This window comes from Camellia sinensis, chromosome 14, assembly GCF_055761805.1.
Source record: "Camellia sinensis isolate YWXY chromosome 14, ASM5576180v1, whole genome shotgun sequence".
NCBI classification, from domain to species: Eukaryota; Viridiplantae; Streptophyta; class Magnoliopsida; order Ericales; family Theaceae; genus Camellia; species Camellia sinensis.
Window position 1 is genome coordinate 45,551,293 of NC_138974.1, and position 21,208 is coordinate 45,572,500.

The following is a 21,208-nucleotide window of genomic DNA, read 5'->3' on the forward strand; positions in this document are numbered from 1 at the left end:
TTTTGTTTATTTAATTTCCCTTGATGTTTAAAAAAAAATTTGGGGCGTCACAAAAATAAAAATAAATCAAAAAAAAAAAAAAAAACAAACATACAAAAAAAAAAAACAAATTAATTAATAAATCAACATATCTAATTGAAAAGAAAAATTTCTAAAACTCGATCAACAATCACAAATCTCAATGAAAAGAATACATGTGTTCAACAACACTCATACACACAAATATATATATTTATATATATATTCAAAACTCAAATCTGTGTTTAAAAAAATATGTATAACCAAACAACTCCACCAGCACTCTTCTCTACATGGTCGTCATTGTTGATCGCGCGTCGTTGCTGAATGATGTTGGAGAAATCAACGGAAAGATCGGAGTAGAGAGATATGACTTTAGATATATTACTGTTGATTTCTCGAATTAAAGCAACGTTCTTGACGAGATTGTCAGGCATCTTCAACTGGTGATTCTTGTTAACCTGTTGAATCAAAGCTTGATTCCAAAGCGAGCGGCGGAAGAGGATCGGACGCCGACGGCGTTGGCGAGGTTTGAAGCTTCTAGATCTGAAGCTTGAAGGAGTTAGAGAAGGGAGAGAGGGAGGAAAAAGACAGAGAAGGTGGGGAGAGAGTGGGTGGAGAATGTGAGAAAATTTAGTTGAGGGTATAGTAGACTAAGAAAATATTTAAATAATAAATTTTGTCCTTTATACAAGATTTTATAATTATGAGGGGGTTTAGTAAGTATAATTTTTTTCTTAGTCCTTTTAACAATGAAAAGAAGATAAATGGAGTTTATAGCCAAATTTCTCAAATTTGTTTGGTTATGGTTTTTGAATAGAGTGTTGAATTGAGTTTTGAATTGTATGTGGAATTGAGTTTTGAAAGTTTGATTTGATATGTAAAGTAAGAAAATTTGTTTGGTTATGAGTTTTGGAAAGAGTTTTCAAAACTTATTTCAAATTGTTATAACTCATAACAAAACACACTACTTTCACACTATTTAAAATTCTGATCAACACTCATAACCAAACTCTACTTAAAATTCATTTAAAAAAATTATTGTTAACAGAAAATAACATTAATCAATTTTTTAATTGAAAATACTACAAAGGAAATAATTTTTTTTCAAAATAAATATTCAAAAAATTTAAATCATAAATATTTAAATAATCTAAAAAATTGAATAAGTAAAAAATTAAAATAAATATTCAAAAAATTTAAATTGTAAAAATTTAAATAATTTAAATATTCAAAAAAATTTAATAATTTAAAATTTTAAAATTTTAAATTTAAAAATAACTATACACTCAAATCGTAACCAAACACATAAAACAAAACTCAATTAAGAAATTATATTTAAAACTCATAACCAAACTATAACTAAAAATTTCATAATACTTTCACAATTCTACACTCAAATCGTAACCAAATACATAACAAAAAAATTAAAATATTTAAAAATATTTTTATAAAATAGAGTTTGAATTTATTTTTATAAAATATTTTAAAATTAAAAAAATTAAAATCGTAATATTTAAAAATTAAAAAATTTAAAAATATTCAAAAAATTTAAAAATTAAAAAAATCTTAATATATTTAAATATTTAAAATATGAAAAAAATTAAAATATTGATTTGAATTGAATTTTGAAAAAAAAAATTTGAATTATGCGTTTAGTTATAAGTTTTGAAAAGTAATGATTATGTTTTGAATTGTATTTTAAAAAATAAGTATAAAATTATTATTTAAAAACTCAAAATAAATACCACACCCGAATCAATTAGTGAAATTATAATTTAAAATGCTTACCGCCATACTTTCTATCAACATCCTTTTCAATTACATGTTTACCAAAAAAAAATAAAATTAAAAGTCATCGAAGACGTTGCGGCGGCAACCATGTTTGAAAATCAAATATGAGGGAATGATCCTTTTTTATTTGGAAGTGATAAGAGTTAAATTTTCAGTGGAAAGAGTGATGTATTAATAAATGTTTTTTTATTCAAATGAGTTGTCCCCAAGTGAATTATATTTTAAATTCCAAATTCCATCCCTATCTCACTTTCATTATAGGGAAAATTACAAATACATTTCTTAAAATTTAATTAAAATATGAATCGCTCTTTATAATTTTGAAAATTATATTCTATTTTTAAGATTTCTAATTTCATCACAAATCGTCCTTTTTATTAATAAATCATCAAGTTAATTAATAATTTTTAATGATGTTAAAAACATGTTCAATTAATAATTTAGATAATTTTATTATTGTATAGGAGAGCGATTATAAATTTCATTTTTTTAATTAATTCTGTTAAATAAAAAATTCTAATAAGGGGGTATTTGTAATTTTTCAAACCACAGAAAATAATCTGTATTTTTAAGAAAATCTCAAAAAGTATATTTGTAATTTATCCTTTATTATATTATTAAAACATACTTATAAAATTTAATAATTTATATAAAATTTTATTGTAAAAAGTTTTCATATGGGCACCAAAGCCGTTGGTATTTGGGGTAAATATTAAGGTAAAGTTTGGGAAGTCTCAAAAAAATTAAAAAGTTACTCAAAAAGTTAAAAAGTTATCAATATTCTCCAAAAGTCAACAATTACGGCTGCACAACTCCCAATACTAATTTTTCCCTACACATTAATTTATACAATTTTTAATACACACTTTTTTTTAAAAAGTCAAAAAGTTAACCCAAACATTCATATTTTCAACCTCAACTTTTTAGTCTAAAAAGACAAAAAGTACACTTATTTAGGACACCCCAAACAACCCCTAAATGTAACGATAGTATTATGTGACGGTATTATTATTCAATGACCATTATTAATTGGTAGTAAGAATTATAACATTGTTAGATTAGTTAGAGACAATAGTTGATTACTTAATGCATTTGCGATTTGCTATTAACCACTTACACCACGAAAGATGGTATCACCGTTATAATCAATATTTTTTTCTCAAATTTAGATATCTACTATGGTTAGAGGTGTAATAAATTTGGCTCGGCCCATGTTGAGCCTCGTGGGCTCCAAGCAAAATTCGGGCCGGTTCATCCAAGGGTATTAGGGCCTTGGGCATGAGGTGGGCTGGGCTGGGCCTGGCCATTTTTTTTTAAACAAAAAATTTCTATTAAAATTTTATTATTTTCCACTTAAAGACACACTGGGCCTCGGGTTGCGTCTTGAGTGGGCCTTAATCGAACCGTCGGGTCAGATTCACGGGGCGGGCTTCAAAATGATAACCCAAGCCCAAGGCTCAGGCCCAAACTCAAACGGGCCTAAACAGATCGAACCCACTTCGGACCACCCATGAACCGCGAGCTATTTTTACACTCCCAACTATGGCCAACGCACAATAAATTTTATTGGCCTTTAATAGATCTCACTTTAAAACTTGTGGAGGCCAATTAATAAGATTTGTTTGGATATTAATTAAAAAATTTAGAAAGCAAATATAAATTTTAAAATAAACTTTATAATTTATTAATTTTTACATGATTGATATTTTAACATATTTTACAAAATATATGATCCATATCATCGAGATCGAGACAATTGAATTTTTTTTAAAAAAAAAATGAGATCTCAAGTGTAATAGTAAATAAATAAATAAATAAAATTCCACGCCGGCCCGGTCAAAGATGTTGAGCAGTGTTTGCCATCTTCATCTGTTATATTTCACTAAAAAAACTCATCAATCATATCACAAAACCTCTCACCTTTCTCTGCTACTTCTCTTTCAACATTCTGATTTCAATCGATCCATTTCATTTTCACAATCCTCTTTTTGCGTAAAGAATAAAAAAACAATCTTGCAATTCTTTAAGAACTGATTTGAGATACAGAAGTACCCAATCCTAACGCAGAATCTCCAAATGGAAGCTAAAGAGCCACTGATAATCAGAGACAAAAGCCAGATGAGACAATGGTCAAGGTCCATGAGAGTTCAGGGCAAGACCATAGGGTTAGTCCCCACAATGGGTTACCTCCACGAGGGTCACCTCTCACTCCTCCGAGAAGCCCACAAGCAAACCCACCTCACAGTGGTCTCAATCTATGTCAACCCAGGTCAGTTTGCTCCCTCTGAAGACCTCTCCACATACCCATCTGATTTCCATGGTGATATCAAGAAGCTCATGTCTGTTCCTGGTGGTGTTGATGTTGTCTTTCACCCCCACAATTTGTATGATTATGGGAGCAGTGGTTGTGGGGATGGGGTAGAGAGAGAAGTGAGGAGAGAGAAAGAGGGAGGGGAAGGGGTGGTGTCCTGTTTGGAGGAGAGGGGATTGGGGCATGAAACTTGGGTTAGGGTTGAGAGATTGGAAAAGGGTATGTGTGGGAAGAGTAGGCCTGTGTTCTTTAGAGGGGTTGCTACTGTTGTCTCCAAGCTGTTCAATATTGTTGACCCTGATTTTGCTTTCTTTGGCAAGAAGGATTACCAGCAATGGCGAATTATAAGGCGAATGGTGAGTTTTTTTCCAAGAATTTTGATTATTTTTCAGTTTGTTGGATTATATCACCCAAAGGCATGCTCACTTTTGTTGTGATTTTCTTTCTTTTCTATTATATGGTTGCATTTGGATGAGTAGATTTGAAATGAAGGGATTTGAGATTGAATTTAATAAAATGAAGGAAGATTAACTATTAAAGGTAGATTGATAATCGCAAAGTGGGGAATTGTGTAGAGATTTGAGAGATGCCTTTTGTTAAGATTATTGTATAAGTAGAATTATTGATGAAAGGATTTCAAATAACTATGTTTAACCAGTTATTTCAAATTCATTTTTGAAATCTAGATCTAAAAGTATTACATTAGTTAAAGATTTTTTTTTCTTATGTCAAATCCATTTGTTTCAAAGAATTCATCATACCCCAAAATTTACAGTTATAAGTCATACAGAATGTGTTATTTGCTTTTATTTAGATCGGTGATCTAAATTTATGTATTATCACTACGCTAAGATTGACTGAGGGTTAAGTGAATTGTGGAAGATGGTTCACACCTTTAGTGCAAATATGGGGCTGTTTTCTTCTTCTGGTTGAGTTGTTCACTTGTATGATTTTTCTTTCTTTCTTTCTTTTCTGTTTTTAATTTCCTATGTAGATTATCACTTAACCCTACAAAAAATTAACTTACGGATGTTGAACTTTGTGATTGGATTTGGATTTATTCAGTCTCTGGTTAAAGCTAATCACATTTTTTGGTTTCACTGGACTGCTTAATACATGCTCACAGCCTCACATCCAAGACCATAATGGTTTTGATCGATTATCTTCATTTGATTGTGAAATGAAAAATGAGATCAATAATTAAATATACAGATATTTATCTTCAATTACTTTTTACATATTCACCACATAAGATTATTATAAATATATGATACGTATTTATATGGTATTGATTTGAGCCAAAGGCCAAGAAAAGTATATATATAGAACAGATTTCTTATTTAACCCAAAACATATATAAAAGATGCGAGCTGAACCGTCTGCAAATGAAGTGAAGGCATGATTTTCTTCTTCTTCCTTTTTTTGTTTGATGATTGTTGTTGGACTAGCACGGTTGAATGCTAATGTTTGGTTACAAACTTATAAGATGGTGACCTTATGCTAATTGATTTACAGTATAAGATGGTGACCTTATGACTTGTTAATGGCCTAATTGATTCCTTCAGGTTCGGGATCTTGATTTTTCCATAGAAGTGATTGGTGTTGAGATAGTACGAGATGATGATGGACTTGCAATGAGCTCCCGCAATGTGCACCTCTCACCTGAAGACAGGAAAAAGGTCTTGGATGTGTTAAGTGTTGCTCTGATCTATCCTTTTTTATTGTCCTCCATGAGAATCTCAAATAATTTAACTTTGATGCTCAAAACTTATTGTTTATATATAAATGATTTTTGTATCATTTGTTCTGAAGTAACTCATTCAAACTTTGATCATTTTTACATAAAATTGTGCTTACCAACCTCCTTTGTGAAAATTAAAAAATAAATAAATAAATAAATTTAAAAATCATCTGCCAGAACATCTTATCCTTGTTATGTACACAATCCTGCAGGCCTTGTCAATAAATCAATCATTGTCAAAAGCTAAATGTGCTGCAGAAAAGGGTCTAGTTAATTGCACGGAGTTGAAGAATTCAGTCACCATAGCAATACTAGAAGCTGGTGGAAGAATTGATTATGCTGAGGTGAGATGTGAAACATCTATATGTTTCTTTCACATATTTCTTAACCTGATTCACATGTACTATGATTAAGACTAGTTATATTATATATTTATATGTATCCCTTGACCGAGCTTTAGATCGAGTCTCATGCACTAAGTCGCTCTTATATATGGCATCACATAAACACAACTTTTCAAATGTCTAACACAACCAGATTTACAGTATAAAATAGTCGAACATCCAAAATTAGTAAGTGATAAGTAGTAACTACATTAAAACTTTTCTATAATGAAACACAATTTTGAGAGGAAGTAGTCAAACACAATGAAATATGGTGAAGAAACATATAGGGCATACCAGTAAGATTGTTCCTTTATAACATGTTGCACAGTATAATCAGCCGAGAGAGTGTTGTGATTCTGCAACTCCCTAGTGATATGTATATATTATATACATGATGTTCAGCAATGGAAGAGAGGGAGAAAGTATATCTTTAATATATTAAAAACCAAGAATTTTACTACTGCAAGAGACAGATTTAAAGAGGAATTAGGCTAATATTGGGAAGATGTTACCTCTAGGTGTATGTAAACCAGAAAATAGGGACATGATACAGCAAATCGCCTCTTCTCACTTCGAGGTTGCTTAGTTCCAATTCATTAAATTGTTAAGATCTCTTGCTACCAGTATCGTGCAACTATTGGTTTGAGGAATTGTTGTTGAGACCTCCTTGGACCACCAACATAATATCCCTGTTTTTAAATTTGAATTCCTGTTGCAAGTTTCCCAACACCGAAGTACTGTGAACAGCTTGTCATTTTGTAGTTTTTGAAGGGTGTATTTGACTTTTCAAGTCAGATATAAGAATAATTTACATTTCAATTAACTTTGGGACTGTCTGGTGCAGCTTATAAAGGCTGCTTATAGCTTCTTCTTTTTTTGTTTTTTTGGAGTCTGTAGTGTTTGGTGCAGTTGTTTATAGCTTGTAATAAAAAAAGTAGCTTAAATAAGCCTTAAAAAAATTGATTACCTAAAAACTGAGGAAGGGGTGTTTTTTGACTTTTGCTTTAATATTGTGCCCCGTTGATTATGATAGGAAATTGTGTTAATGCTAATGCAGTCCAACAAAAAAATTGAAGGGCTGTAGCCTCTGTTTTGACCATAATAGTTCATATTTGAGAATACATTGTGGAATTGGATTTGTAGCTTACCACAGGTTTTCCCTTCTTTTTTTTTTTTCTTTTTTTTTTTTTAAAACCCCTGCTCGCAAAGATTATCTTTTCTAGAACAAATTTGTTAAAAATTATGTGTATTGTTGATCTTAATGTCTCCCATTCTGGCAAACAGATTGTAGACCAAGAAAGTTTGGAAGCAGTGGATGAGATTAAAGGTGCTGTTGTGTTTTGTGTTGCTGCCTGGTTTGGAAAGGTCAGACTAATTGACAACTTGGAAATCAATGTCTGAGTGTGTGTGTGTGTGTGTGTGTGTGTGTGTGTTCAGTTTTGTACACAGCCTGTGTAAACATGGGCAGCAGCGTAAACGATGCTTGGAATACACAAGCACGGTATCCCCTACCAATTGTTAACACAGGAGCCGAATGAAATAAATCATGCCTTGCATATTATCCACAGATTTCATCATTCTTTTTGCTGACTCTTCATAAGTCATCTTCATCAATGATTCTTTCTTGGTAGATACATGTTATGAAGTTTATGTTTAGATTTCATAGATAAAGGCGGCTAAAGCAGTGCCGTCATGAGAATCCCCTGGCATCCCTCTGAAAAAAAGAGCTCCATTACGGTGATTTGAATGGCGATTTCAAGACATACTTGGATGTCTATCATGAGGCATTTCTTTGATGAATGTTTCTAGTAGGTGTGCATAGTTGTCCAATTTGGAGAAAGCAATCGGAATCGGTGAGGTAATCGTAGGTGGTTTCTATAACTTAAACTAGGTAAGTTATGGAAACATACGAGAGAGAAAAAAAGAAATGATTACTTAAATTGTAAGAGAAGAGAAAAGAAAAGAAATGAAATAATTATAATTTCTCTCCTTGTTTAGTCAAATTTCATAAAGAAAAAAAAAATTATTTTATATTATATTATTAAAATAACATTTTTATATTTTGTCAATCATTTTATTTCTTTTATTTTTATAAGGACAAATTGGTATTATAAAAATATAAAAATTTATTAATTTCTTTTCTCTCTCAATTTCTCTACTTTTAAAAATATTAAAAATGAGAATTATAAGAACAAAGGATTTTTATTGATAAGTCCAATTTAGAAGTGTTTTAACTCAAGAAGTCCATTAAGAAATTTTTTAACCCATTTAGTCCCATGTATGTATAGTTTTATTCCATAAAGTCCATTTTCTTGATTTACACTATTTTCTTGGACACTTATGCCCTTATATTCAATTTTGATACCTTTATAAATATTTTTTGAACGATTAGCAATTTAATAATGTGAACATTTATATTTTAAAATTCACATTGGTAGGAATGTAAAATTGGCCCATGGGCGGCCTGAAACCCGCCCTCGAGTCGGGGCGGGCCCGGCCCGTTGACAATGTAAATATTCACATTGACATATTAACATTCACATTAATAGGAGTGTAAAATTGGCCCGCGTCCCGTGGCGGCGCGAAACCCGCTCGCGGCCCATGGGGGGCTCGGGGCGGGCCCGATTCGGCCCATTGACAATGTGAATATTCACATTGACATGTTAACATTCACATTGATAAGAGTATAAAATTGGCCCGCAGCCCATGGGCGGCCAAAAGCCCGCTGACAGCTCGGGGAGGGTTCGGCCCGGCCCGTTGACAATGTGAATATTCACATTGACATGTTAACATTCACATTGATAGGAGTGTAAAGTTAGCCCGCGCCTCGTGGCTGTTCGAAACCCGCCCACGGCCCGTGGGTGGCCCGGGGCGGGCCTGGCCTGGCCTGTTGACAATGTGAATATTCACATTGATAAAAGTATAAAATTGGCCAGCAGCCTAGGACGGGCCCGACCCGGCCCGGCCCGTTGACAATGTGAATATTCACATTGACATGTTAACATTCACATTAATAAAAGTGTAAAATTGGCCCCCGTCCTGTGGCGGCGCGAAACCCGCCCGAGGCCCATGGGCGGCCCGGGCGGGTCCGGTCCGGCCTGTTGACAATGTGAATATTCACATTGACATGTTAACATTCACATTGATAAGAGTATAAAATTGGCCTGCGGCCCATGGGCGGCCAAAAGCCCGCCCGCGTCCCGACACAGGCTAGGCCCGGCCCGGTCCATTGACAATATGAATATTCACATTGACATGTTAACATTCACATTGATAAGAGTGTAAAATTGGCCCGCAACCCGTGGGCGGCCCGCAGCCCGTGGGCGGCACGAAGCCCGAGGTGAGCTTGGCCCGACCCATGACAATGTGAATATTCACATTGACATGTTAACATTCACATTGATAGGAGTGTAAAATTAGCCTGCGCCCCATGGCTGCCCGAAACCCGCCCAAGGCCCGTGGGCGGCCCGGGGCGGGCCCAGCCCGACCTGTTAACAATGTGAATATTCACATTGACAAGTTAACATTCACATTGATAAGAGTGCAAAATTGGCCCGTGACCCGTGGGCAGCTCGAATCTCGACCACGGGCCGCGCCCGCAATGTGAATATTCACATTGACATGTTAACATTCACATTGATAGGAGTGTAAAATTGGCCTGCAGCCCGTGGGCGGCCCGAAGCCAGATCGCAGCCCGAGGCGGGCTTAGCCCGACCTGTGACAATGTGAGTATTCACATTGACATGTTAATATTAACATTGATGGGAGTGTAAAATTTGTCGCTGCCCGAAGCTCGCCCGCGGCCCGGGGTAAGCCCGGATCCAAACCCGGGCCGCCCCGGGCTGCCCATAGGACGCGAGTCAATTTTACACTCTTATCAATGTGAATGTTAACATGTCAATGTGAATATTCACATTGTCAACAGGCCGGGCCGGGCCCGCCTCGGGCCGCCCACGGGCCGTGGGCGGTTTTCGGGTAGCCACGGGGCACGGGTTAATGTTACACTCTTATTAATGTGAATGTTAACATGTCAATGTGAATATTCACGTTGTCAACGGGTCGAGTTGGGTCGAACGCGGCCTGTGGCCGGGCTTCAGGTTGCCCACGGGTCACGGGTCAATTTTACACTGTTATCAATGTTAATGTTAATATGTCAATGTGAATATTCACATTGTCAACAGGCCGGGCCCGCCTTGGGCAGCGGGCGGGCTTCGGGTCGTCCACGGGCCACGGGCCAATTTTACACTCCTATCAATGTGAATGTTAATATATCAATGTGAATATTCACATTGTCAACGGGCCGGGTTCGCCCCGGGCTGCCTACGGGCTTCGGGCCGCCCATGGGATGCAAGTCAATTTTACACTCTTATCAATGTGAATGTTAACATGTCAATGTGAATATTCAAATTGTCAACAGGCCGGGCCGGGCCCGCCCCGGGCCGCCCACGGGCCGTGGGCTAGTTTCAGGCAATCACGGGGCGCGGGCTAATTTTATACTCTTATCAATGTGAATGCTAATATGTCAATGTGAATATTCACATTATCAACGGGTCAGGCCAGGCCCGCCCAGGGTAGCCCACGAGCAGCGGGCGGGTTTCGGGCCGACCACAGGTCGCGAGCTAATTTTACACTCCTATCAATGTGAATGTTAACATGTCAATGTAAATATTCACATTGTCAACGGGTCGGGCCCTGCTCGGCCCGGGCCCGGGCTTCAGGCTGCTCACGGGTCACGGGCTAATTGTACACTCTTATCAATGTTAATGTTAATATGTCAATGTGAATATTTACATTATGAACGGGCTGGCCCGGGCCCGCCCCGGGCGGCGAGCTGGCTTCGGACCGCCCACGGGCCACGGGCCAATATTAAACTCCTATCAATGTGAATGTTAACTTGTCAATGTAAATATTCACATTATCAACGGGCCGAGCCGGGCCTATTTTTTTGACCTGTGGGTCGGCCCGACCCGACTCGAATTTTTCCGGACACCCACGAGGATCGACATGGGCCGGGCCCCTACACATTGACGATCTAAACATTCACATTGACAATGTGAACATTCACATTAGGGGTATTTTGGTAATTATGTTACCCATAAGATTTATTGAAATATAAGAAAATAATGTGAACTAAATAGGACATAAGTAGATGAAAAGAGTATTTTGGTCTTCTTATCTCAAATTGGACCTAATGGAATAGTCAAAAAGAATATGAGTTGAATGGAATGAAGCTCTTAAAAAATAGATTTATCAAAAAAATTCCCGAAGAAAAATAAGTCTCTCTTCATTTCTTTTTATTTCTCTCCACTTAAATTATCCAAACAAATAGAAAAAATATTTATCTCTCCATTTCTTTTCTTTTCTCTCCAAATCTCTCAATCCAAACATAATGTTAAATAAAAAATAATAATAATAATAATAATAAAAAAAAAAAAAAAGAGGAAAGAAAGATATCAAGACCAACTTTCACACATCAAAAGACTCTTTACTAGTATCAAATGAATCCAGGAGCACAAGCTATACAGGCATTGTCTTAGAATACAAAATATAACGTAAGGGTGGTAATGTATCACCAAAAAAAAAAAAAAATTATAGGTAAACAAACACAAGGAATGTTACTGGCAGGCCACCAGCAAATTGATTAATGATGATCCTAACCAAAGCACCAGCAATTGATTAACGATCATCCTAACCAAAACACGTGAAGCTTGCTCCATTGACTAATGACATTTGTGGCCACCACAAACCGATAAAACTATGATCAAAATTAAGGCAATGAGGATTCCGAGAACTATAAGCTTTATCTTCATATTCTGCAACCACATCCTCCTCCTCATTTTGGTACCTTGGGTCCTGAAATCTTGTGCCTGCAATGTGGTGACGTTCAATATTTGCATTACATCCCCAGCTAATGATGAGTAGAAATGTTACATTAAATTTTGAAAGCAATGGGTGGTGCCACTTAATATTCACACATCCCCATATAATGATGAGAAATGTGACATGAAATTTTGAAAGCAAACGGGATAATGACTGCACAACACTGGAAAGAGGGGATCAGGGTGTAGATTTAGTAAATACTTCAAATCCAAACAAATCTGGTTATCCCACCACATCAAAGGGGCTGAAGAAATGCCATCCAGCTACCTCAAATACACCACTTTTACTAGTTAGTAAATTTAAGGCCATTCAACTCATAAGCTATATTTGGAAAACACTAACCAATTTTAGCCTTGAAAATATGTATTAGGACTCACTCACCTGAGAGCGAAGGTTCTCTGTTTTATCCACTAGAAGCTCAATCTTCTCTCCACGATCCAGAACCTGCCAAGTCAAAAGTCAAAAGTCAAAAGTCAAAACTTTCTCATGCCAAACCATATGAGTTTTTTCAACTTCGAGATCAGCACTGGAAGACTAAAACTATTTTCACACAACGCGTGCATAGAAGAAAATCAATTGGCAGTACTTTGGGCATTAACTGAAACTAGTTTTTCCCTACCTTCTCAATATTTTCCATCATCACTCCTTTGACTTCTGAAACCTGAGCCTTTACTTTGGAAAGCTTGCTGATTTCCTCTGGATGATCCACACAGTACTGCATTTGCTCCTTAAGTTTGGGTCTGTATTTCAGTATTTAAAACATGTATGAGAGAGAAGGTACACTTAGTTTTACCCAAAAGAAAATATATGCCTAGAGGGAGGGCAATTACCCAAACTCCTTGTTCAGGCTATTAGCAACAGCTGTTGCAGCTTTTCCACCACCATATCTCTTGGTAAAATCCTCCTTAACTCGATCAAGAAATGCCATTGGAATCTGTCTGCCAGCAGATTCCACAGCGACAACACAGTAGGCTGCAAGATTTAAAAAATCAAGTTAGTCGCGTATTATAATACAATATGGTATGTTTGATTAACTGCTTAGACTTCCAAAAGGAAACTACCCCACCAACCAATGGGTCAACAAAACTTAAAACATCTACGTACATCCAGGGGCGCATACAAATGAACGCAGCACACACAGACACATGTAACTACTCTGATCTGTATGCTACTCAACTACTCAACTAATAACTGTTTCCCATGATAATAATAAAAAAAAAAAAAAAAAAAAAAAAAAAAAAAAAAAAAAAAAAAAAACCTTTTATCAAAGAAGCAGAAGAAGAAATATTATTTGCATGAATTGCATCCTTAATAGCTACAATCAGGCATCCACTGTAAAGACAATTGGGGTACATGTAAACAACCATCATATGTAAATAATTATCCATGTTAAAGCAATCAAAATATTACAACAAGTTCAATAAATGGCATTAGATATGTTCAAAGTGAATCCTCAACTTATTTAAATCTAGCACCCGCCATGAACTAATCTATTCGCAGGACTGCTTTGAATCTATCCTTCAGAAGAGAGATTTGGAAATATGGAATTGTGGATATGCCTTCAATTTGACACTACCAACAAAATCAAAACCAAAGTCTTGTGTCCGTATCTCCAATTTGACACAAATGGTGTCTTATTATAGATTTGACACTACAAATAGCATGTTGATGAACAAGGAGCAAAACACCAAAAAAAAAATATATGCACATTCTTACAATACAAGTTGTTGATTTGCCACCCATTCTCGAACATTTAGATGTTCAGGCTAGGGAAAACTATAAACCTGTACCTAGGTTGGGAGACATAACTGATACAACAATAGAATGGTGATATATCCAAAATGGAGAACACCCCATCCAAATCACCTGGAGCTAATAAACATAAAAACAAAGCTTGTGTTTCAACAAGCACAAGAATCATACTCCTGGTGAAATTTGTATTAAAGCTATGAGGATGCTCATTACTTACAACATAACATAAAACTAACTCCCACTAAATCAGTTGCATAACCCGTGTTCATATTATATCAACACAAGAGGATTGACCAACCCCACATTTTGAGAAAGAAAAGTGGATATCAGAACTTGTTACCAAAAAAAACACAAGCCACGTGGCCAACCACAATTAATTCACATTGCATAACTCTTTCTACGAGTTATCTCACTAAATATATTTGTATCCCTATTTACTCTCAATACCAATGCAGTTCAATTTTTTCAATAATTAATTTATTGAAACAAGAGATCCTTGGTGGCTAATATGCCAAGAAATCACACACATGCATGTGTTACTATTAAATTAACAAGTAGATAACAGCTTGTCTACGATTCAGATCTGAACCGGAAAAGTCTAGTTCCAAGAACCAGATGATGCCAAGCCAACATTTTTTATATATCGAAGGCCCAAATTTACGCACCCACTCCCAAACCCACACAATATTGAATCGGATTCACATTTGGGGCTTTGATTTGTAACAAATGCTGGCATAGCACCATCCGTTGCTCGGACTGGACTCTCTAGTTTGGACCACCGAAGCAGATCTCTAACAAATAAACAATTACCAAGCAAATGATAAAAAACTTAACACCAGCATTTAAGTGGCCCAGATCTCAGATGCCTAAAACAACATCAATAGTAAATTAGCAACTGATACCAAAAAAAAATGTAAACTCCAACATACTGTACTACACTTTAGAAGGTAAGTAGTGTCTCCTAAGTGGACTCTCATAACTCTATTCTATCAATCTCAGAATCAGTACCACCGGATCAATGTAGAACAATGTTATCATTTGAAGAGAAGCTTGAGAAATTAAAGATACAAGTACTTTAGATCAAGGAATTAAGTACCAAATTGGGGCAAAAATATGAAGAAGGTAAATCAGATTTGATCTCGGAGTCGTTAATGTATTGTACGTTAATTCGTTTTCTCCGTAACCAAACAACTGAAAACAAAAATCCAAAAAACTCTACTCACACAATTTTCCCTAGCTTTTCTCAGTAACTAATCGGCGCATCAAAGAATCAACTTCAAAAAAAAAGTACAAAGTCACGAACTTAATCAGTAGATAATAGAATCTGATCAACAAAGCATGAATTAAAACTACGATCAGATCAAATAACATCACGGAGACATAGATCAGCAAAAAGTAAACGAGAAAATAAATGAAGTAATCAGAGGAAGAGGAACTGACTGAAGCCGTCTTCGACGAGGTAGTTGAAGGTGTGGCCATCGCAGTTGTAGGTGAACTTGTTGTTGGTAGCAGGAAGTTTCTGGAGGCACTGAGAAGCGATGCTCGTGAAATTGCCGGTGAATTCGGTGAATTCAGCAAGCACCACCGTTCCTCTGGCGACGAAGCTGTAGATCAAAGACTGTTGCCCCATCTCTGTCTCTCTCAAACTCAAACCCTAACCCTAAAACCTTATAGACAGAGAAATGAAGAAGAAGAGGAGAGATTTATAGAGAGAGAAAGTGATGAGAGAGAGCGTAGCGTGACGATGGGGAAACGATGAATCGATGGGTTTGATTTTGCTGCTGCAACAGCAACATATAGGAAACTTTCATTCTTTTTTATTTTATTATTTTTATTTTTTTAATTGCGGGTAGAGGTAGTTTGCCATGAGTTGTAACCATCCTGCTACTTCATGGGAAATAACGAAAATGACACCCTGGTTTCAATTTGAAATTTTGATTTTCTTAAAAACCTCAATTATTAAATGGGTAAATTTTATTTTGCTATATAAGTGTGTGAATAAAATTTAATTTATAATTTGTACTCCAATTGATTTTGAATTTTTCTGTGTAGTGTGATTGAGTTTCATTGGTGTTTCAATAGTGAATCTCTTCTTATGAATTGAATTAAATTTAGTTGATAATCAATTATTCTGAAACTACGTTCTACAGATGTAATGATGATACCATAAATTATCATTTTTTTCTCGATTAAAAGAAAAAAAATTATAAAGGAAAAACTCGAAACATAAGACGTTAGATTTGGCCAAAAATACTTTTATCACTTGAATATCATATAATATATATTATAATAAATTTTTGTGCTTAAAATGGTGTTGACATAATAGTCCTGTTTGGTAGAGCTGTGAGAAAGTGATTATAACTTATAGCCTAACAGTTTATAGCTTATAACTGTAAACATAAACTGATTTTTGACTTATAAATTAAGCTTCTCCTCCTTCACTCAAAGAATAAGTTGATTTTTGACTTATAAAAAGCTATAAGCTGTATTGTTAAGCTGAACCAAACACATCAAAATAACTTAAATTAAGTTAAAGCTAAAATAAGCTGAAAATAAGTCCTACCAAACAAGGCCAATATGACATTTTGCATATGTATTTTAAAATCAAAATTAAAATTAAGAATATTTTTATCGCTTGAGTAGCATACAACATATATTATAGTAAATTTTTTATGCTTGAAATGATGTTGAGATAATATGACATTTCACATGTGTGCTTTAAAATCAAAATTAAAATTTTTATTTTTTATATTTATCAGTACACCTATCAAGTGGGCAAAAATCACTAGTTTTGTTATTATGTAAACAAATAAATTTAAATAGTTTTAGTGTTACAATTTTCACAATATATTACAGTTTTTAAAATCTTCAACTATCAGGTCAGTTTAGTCCTAAGCTATCTATTTTAGCAATTAATAACTTAAAACTATTAAATTTTATTTACTTTTCCTCAAATTATTCAACAACAAAGGTTAAGCCTAAATTTATTCAAATTCAACTTTGCAATTTTAAAATTTTAATTTTTAATAAATTTTAGAACTTCAAATTTTAACCAAATAAGATCAGTATGCTGTTTTATTATGAAAAGCAATGTCTCGAAATTAATTGAAAATAATAATCTAAAATTAAAGTTAAGATTTTAACCAACTTAGAGGAAGATTTTGAAATTACAAGATTAAATTTGAATTGAAGTTTAATTGAAAATAGGTTTATATAGAATATGCAGAATATATATATATATATATATATGCAAATTGAATTAGCTGCAAATGATTTGACGGCAGAATTGTCTTTGTTTACAGCTGAAATTTTGATGTTTGGTTACCAGCTAATAAGATGGTGACTTCTCCTAGTGTACAAAATACCCCAAAAAAAAATTGAAATCGACTCAATCGGATTTCTATGGTTTGTTAGTCCGGTTTTTTATAATATTTGGTTCGATTCTAATTCTTAAAATTAAGAATAAATTGGTTCAGTTCTTATCTAAGCCAAACCAACTCAAAATTTGAACTTATTTATAAATTACTTAAAATTGTATTTATCCTAAGTTGTTTTCATATAATTAGGAAAAGATAAATACTATGGTGGACATTGTTCCACTTGGTCATGCCCTGTAAAAAACAAAAGAGCAAATCAAACTTGTTCTTTTGTTTTACCATCATATACTTGTATTGGAACAGAATATAAATCGTTGTTTGGGATTGTTGACTTGTATTATTTGTATTGTGTAAAAATGTTCAAGATTTGTGTATTATTTATTTATTTTTTAAAATTAAAATAATTTATAATGATGTAAGATGGAAACTATGTTTTTCAAATAAATGATTCACTTATTTTTAATATAGCTAAACTGCAATTGCAACTTGAACTAACCCAATCTATATTGGGTTTGGTTAGTTCGGTTCCAATGAAAAATTGGATTGAAATTTGAAAGTTCCAAAAACCTAAAATCGACCTCATTGGTTCAGTTCTAGATTTAGGAATTGTTTGAAATGATCTAAATAAGTATACTTTTTGAGTTTTTACGAATAAATGTGAAATGTAATAGATAAGTAATATGACCTAAATAATAATTTATGTGACTTAAATAAGATAAAAAGTTATGTTATTCTAATAGTACGTCCCAAATAAAGCTTTAGTGCTAATTTGAATTAAACAAACACATGCTCACCGCACCCCTAAACTTTGATATCTTAAGCAATCCCGCTAGGTAGCTCGAATAACTTGTGGCTCGAATGGCTCGAAACGCCAAAACGACGTCATTTTGGCACTTTTTTTTTTTCTTTCTTTCTTTTTTTCTCTTTGAAACAAAAAGAAGAAAGAGAAAAGGAGAGGAGGAAGAAGAGAAAGAAAAAAGAGGGAGGAAGAGAGAAGAGGAAGGGGAAACAGAGAGAGAGAGAGAGAGTCGGAACTCCCACTCACTGGTGCCGCTATCACTGTCACAAACTCTCCACCCACCGGCGTGATGGCGATCGGCGCCGCCATCACCGTCACAAACTCTCCCCATCGCCATCACCGTCGCAAACACCTCTACCCACCGGCGCCGCCATCACCATCACCCATCGCAACCCTCCTCTGTGTGTATACACATGTCTATGTATACACACATAAATCTGTGTATATATCTCTCTATATGTTCTCCTCTCTCTTCTTTTCTTCTTCTCTCTTCCTCCTCTCTATTCCCCCTCTCTTTCTTCTCTCGCCTCTCTGTTTTAGAGAGAAATGAGAGGAAAAAAAAAAAAAAAAGACCAAAACGACGTTGTTTTGGCATTTTGGCCACTTGAACCTCCAAAATTTCAAATTACGAAGCAATTTTCTATGTCAAGAGAAGAAGGCAATAATGCCTTCTTAATGGCCTAATTGATTATTTTAGGCTTGGGGGGGGGGGGGGGGGGGGGGGGGCTGATTTTGCCATTAAAGTGATTGGTGCTGAGATTGTAGGAGATGATAATGTCCTTGCAAATGTGCACTTCTCATCTGACGACAGAGAAAAGGTTTTGGCTGTGTTCAGTGTTGTTAAGATCCCTTTTTTGCCCTCCATGAGAATCTTAAATAATTAATTTTGATGCTCAAATCTGCATGTTTATGTACAAATGAATTTTGTAGCATCTGTCTTGGAAGTAGCTTGTTCAGACTTTGATCATTTTCCAGTAACATGTTCTGGCCTTGATTAAATGGGTCATTGATAAAGGCTAAATGTGGTCCAGAAAAGGGTCTAGTTAATTGCAGAGTCGAAGAATGCATTCATCCAAACAATACTTGAAGCTGGTAGAACATGTGAAACATTTCTGTTTGAACTATAATCAGGAACAGCTATATATATATTCAATGTTTTGAAAATTAGATCGGTAAGCAAGCCAAAAAAATAACCAGATCAATGGTTCAATCAAAATTAAATCTGTCATAATAATATTAAAATTTATTAATATAAATAAATTATTGAATATACAATATATAAAAAATAAATTATTAATATACAATATACAATAAATTATCAATATATAAATTATTGAATAAATTATTGAATATACAATATACAATAAATAAATTATTAATATATATTTATATTAAAAAATATAAATATAAAAATTACAAAAATTAATAAATAATAAACATCTATTAAAAAAATTATTAAAATTTATTTCACATTTTTTATACATTGATTTTTAGTAAAAATAATTAAGATAATATTGAATATACAATATATAAACTTATTACATTGTCAATAATTGTGTTGATGGCTTAATGATTTGAGTGTTTATTTTTTATGCACTTGATTCCATATATAAGCCCTCTCCACAACACATTTTTTAAAAAAAACTTTAATTCTTCAAACCGAAGCGAGTTCTTATGTTGACCCATGATTAGGGGTGGGCAACGGTTTATCCGAACCATTCAAACCGCCCAATCCGCCCAACCCGCATATAAATGGGCGGTTTCGCAAACATAATGCGGGCGGATGCGGTTTGAAATATGACAAATTTGCGGGTTGCGGGCGGGTCGCGGTTTAAACCCGCAACCCGCAAAAACCGCCCGCACTTTAATTATTATTATTATTATTTTTACTTTTTATATACCAACTTTGTAACTCTTACAGGAGCACCATTATATTATCTATGACACTATAGGATCCTTATTTTTAAGTATTTCTCAACTTTTTTAATGCCGTAGAATTATCAAGTCCTAAACTTGGTTTCTTATATGATTTTCATTGGTGATTCATCCACTTTTTCCTAATAAAATTTTCCTTCTAATGGTCGATGGAGCTTATAGTTTGATTATTGATTACTGAACTGGCAATTCTAATTGAGTACAACCTTTAATGCATTGATATACATTTTTTTCATGGCAAAAATGCTAGTGTAGGGTCTCTTTGTTTTGGGTACTTTCATTTAATGCATTGATATTCAACTTTTATTTGTAAACTCATCAAAAAATTGTTATCACAAATATATAAAATGAATTTGATGCCTAAATTCGCTGGGGGAAAAAAATTCGAAAATTAATTTTTAAAGAAAAAAAGTGTAAACCGCAAACCGCCCGCACATTTACAAACCCTATCCGCACAAACCGCAAACCGCACTGCGGGCGGTTGCGGGTTGACTTTTTCCCAAACCGCATAGATGCGGGCGGGTCAAAACCGAACCGCAAACCACACAAAACCGATCCGCGAACACCCCTACCCATGATCGGTTCACCGGTTCTTACGATTTTCAAATTCTAAATTAGTTTTGAGCATAATCCAAATTTGGAGGGTCATCTAGACCAGAACTAAGTCCAGTCGCCAGTCCGACCGGCCGGTCCAGTCCGAGTTTGAAAGTCTCGTGCACTTGGTTTTTGACAACAATAATGATAGGTGGCCCGAAAAATTATGACTCGAATGGTTCGAAACACCCAAAACGACGTCGTTTTACAACAACGTCGTTTTGACACATTCGAGCCATTCGAGCCACAAATATTCGGATCACCAAACATTTTCCTTTTGACAAATGTTTCTAGTGGGCGTGCATACGATAAAGCACTTGGAGTCGGAGAGGTATTCATTCATAGCCCTTGGTTCCCATATCATGATGTCGCTATACCCATATCATGATGTCGCTATACAACAAGCTAAAAGCATCCAAAGCAGATGTACTTCCAGCAACATCTCCGGACAATGACAACACCCTAAACATAAAGCAATTCCAATATTCACAACTCACCATGGTGAATAAAACAAAAATTCTTTCAACAATGCTACGAAGAACACAGTTGAATATCACATTTTATTTATCATTCCATGTGTCGTAAATGGTGGACCCACTAAATCAATACAAAGACGACTCA

At 34.8% G+C, this 21,208-nt stretch overlaps 2 protein-coding genes across 2 annotated transcripts; one reads left to right on the top strand and one right to left on the bottom strand.

Moving 5' to 3' along the window:
* Positions 1–3,650: 3,650 nt before the first annotated feature.
* On the top strand, positions 3,651–7,811 carry PANC (pantoate-beta-alanine ligase). Its single transcript, XM_082904270.1, has 4 exons — positions 3,651–4,479; positions 5,689–5,802; positions 6,077–6,208; positions 7,535–7,811. Exons 1-4 carry the CDS (start codon positions 3,889–3,891, stop codon positions 7,649–7,651), a joined length of 954 nt encoding a protein of 317 aa, XP_082760396.1. The 5' UTR covers positions 3,651–3,888; the 3' UTR covers positions 7,652–7,811.
* Positions 7,812–11,714: 3,903 nt separating this feature from the next.
* Positions 11,715–15,833, bottom strand: LOC114273738 (vesicle-associated membrane protein 721). The gene is made up of 5 exons (XM_028215550.2): positions 15,323–15,833; positions 12,961–13,102; positions 12,750–12,870; positions 12,512–12,574; positions 11,715–12,117 (listed from the first exon to the last, which is right to left on the bottom strand). The coding sequence occupies exons 1-5, from the start codon at positions 15,510–15,512 to the stop codon at positions 11,971–11,973; spliced, it is 663 nt and encodes a 220-aa protein (XP_028071351.1). The 5' UTR covers positions 15,513–15,833; the 3' UTR covers positions 11,715–11,970.
* Positions 15,834–21,208: the final 5,375 nt, after the last annotated feature.

Coding starts and splice junctions, on each gene's coding strand:
- PANC (XM_082904270.1), top strand. CDS start 3,889: ATGGAAGCTAAAGAGCCACTGATAATCAGAGACAAAAGCCAGATGAGA. Junction 4,480..5,688: donor GGCGAATTATAAGGCGAATG/GTGAGTTTTTTT, acceptor TGATTCCTTCAG/GTTCGGGATCTTGATTTTTC. Junction 6,209..7,534: donor GAAGAATTGATTATGCTGAG/GTGAGATGTGAA, acceptor TCTGGCAAACAG/ATTGTAGACCAAGAAAGTTT.
- LOC114273738 (XM_028215550.2), bottom strand. CDS start 15,512: ATGGGGCAACAGTCTTTGATCTACAGCTTCGTCGCCAGAGGAACGGTG. Junction 12,871..12,960: donor AGCCTGAACAAGGAGTTTGG/GTAATTGCCCTC, acceptor ACTGAAATACAG/ACCCAAACTTAAGGAGCAAA. Junction 12,575..12,749: donor TGATGGAAAATATTGAGAAG/GTAGGGAAAAAC, acceptor TTGACTTGGCAG/GTTCTGGATCGTGGAGAGAA.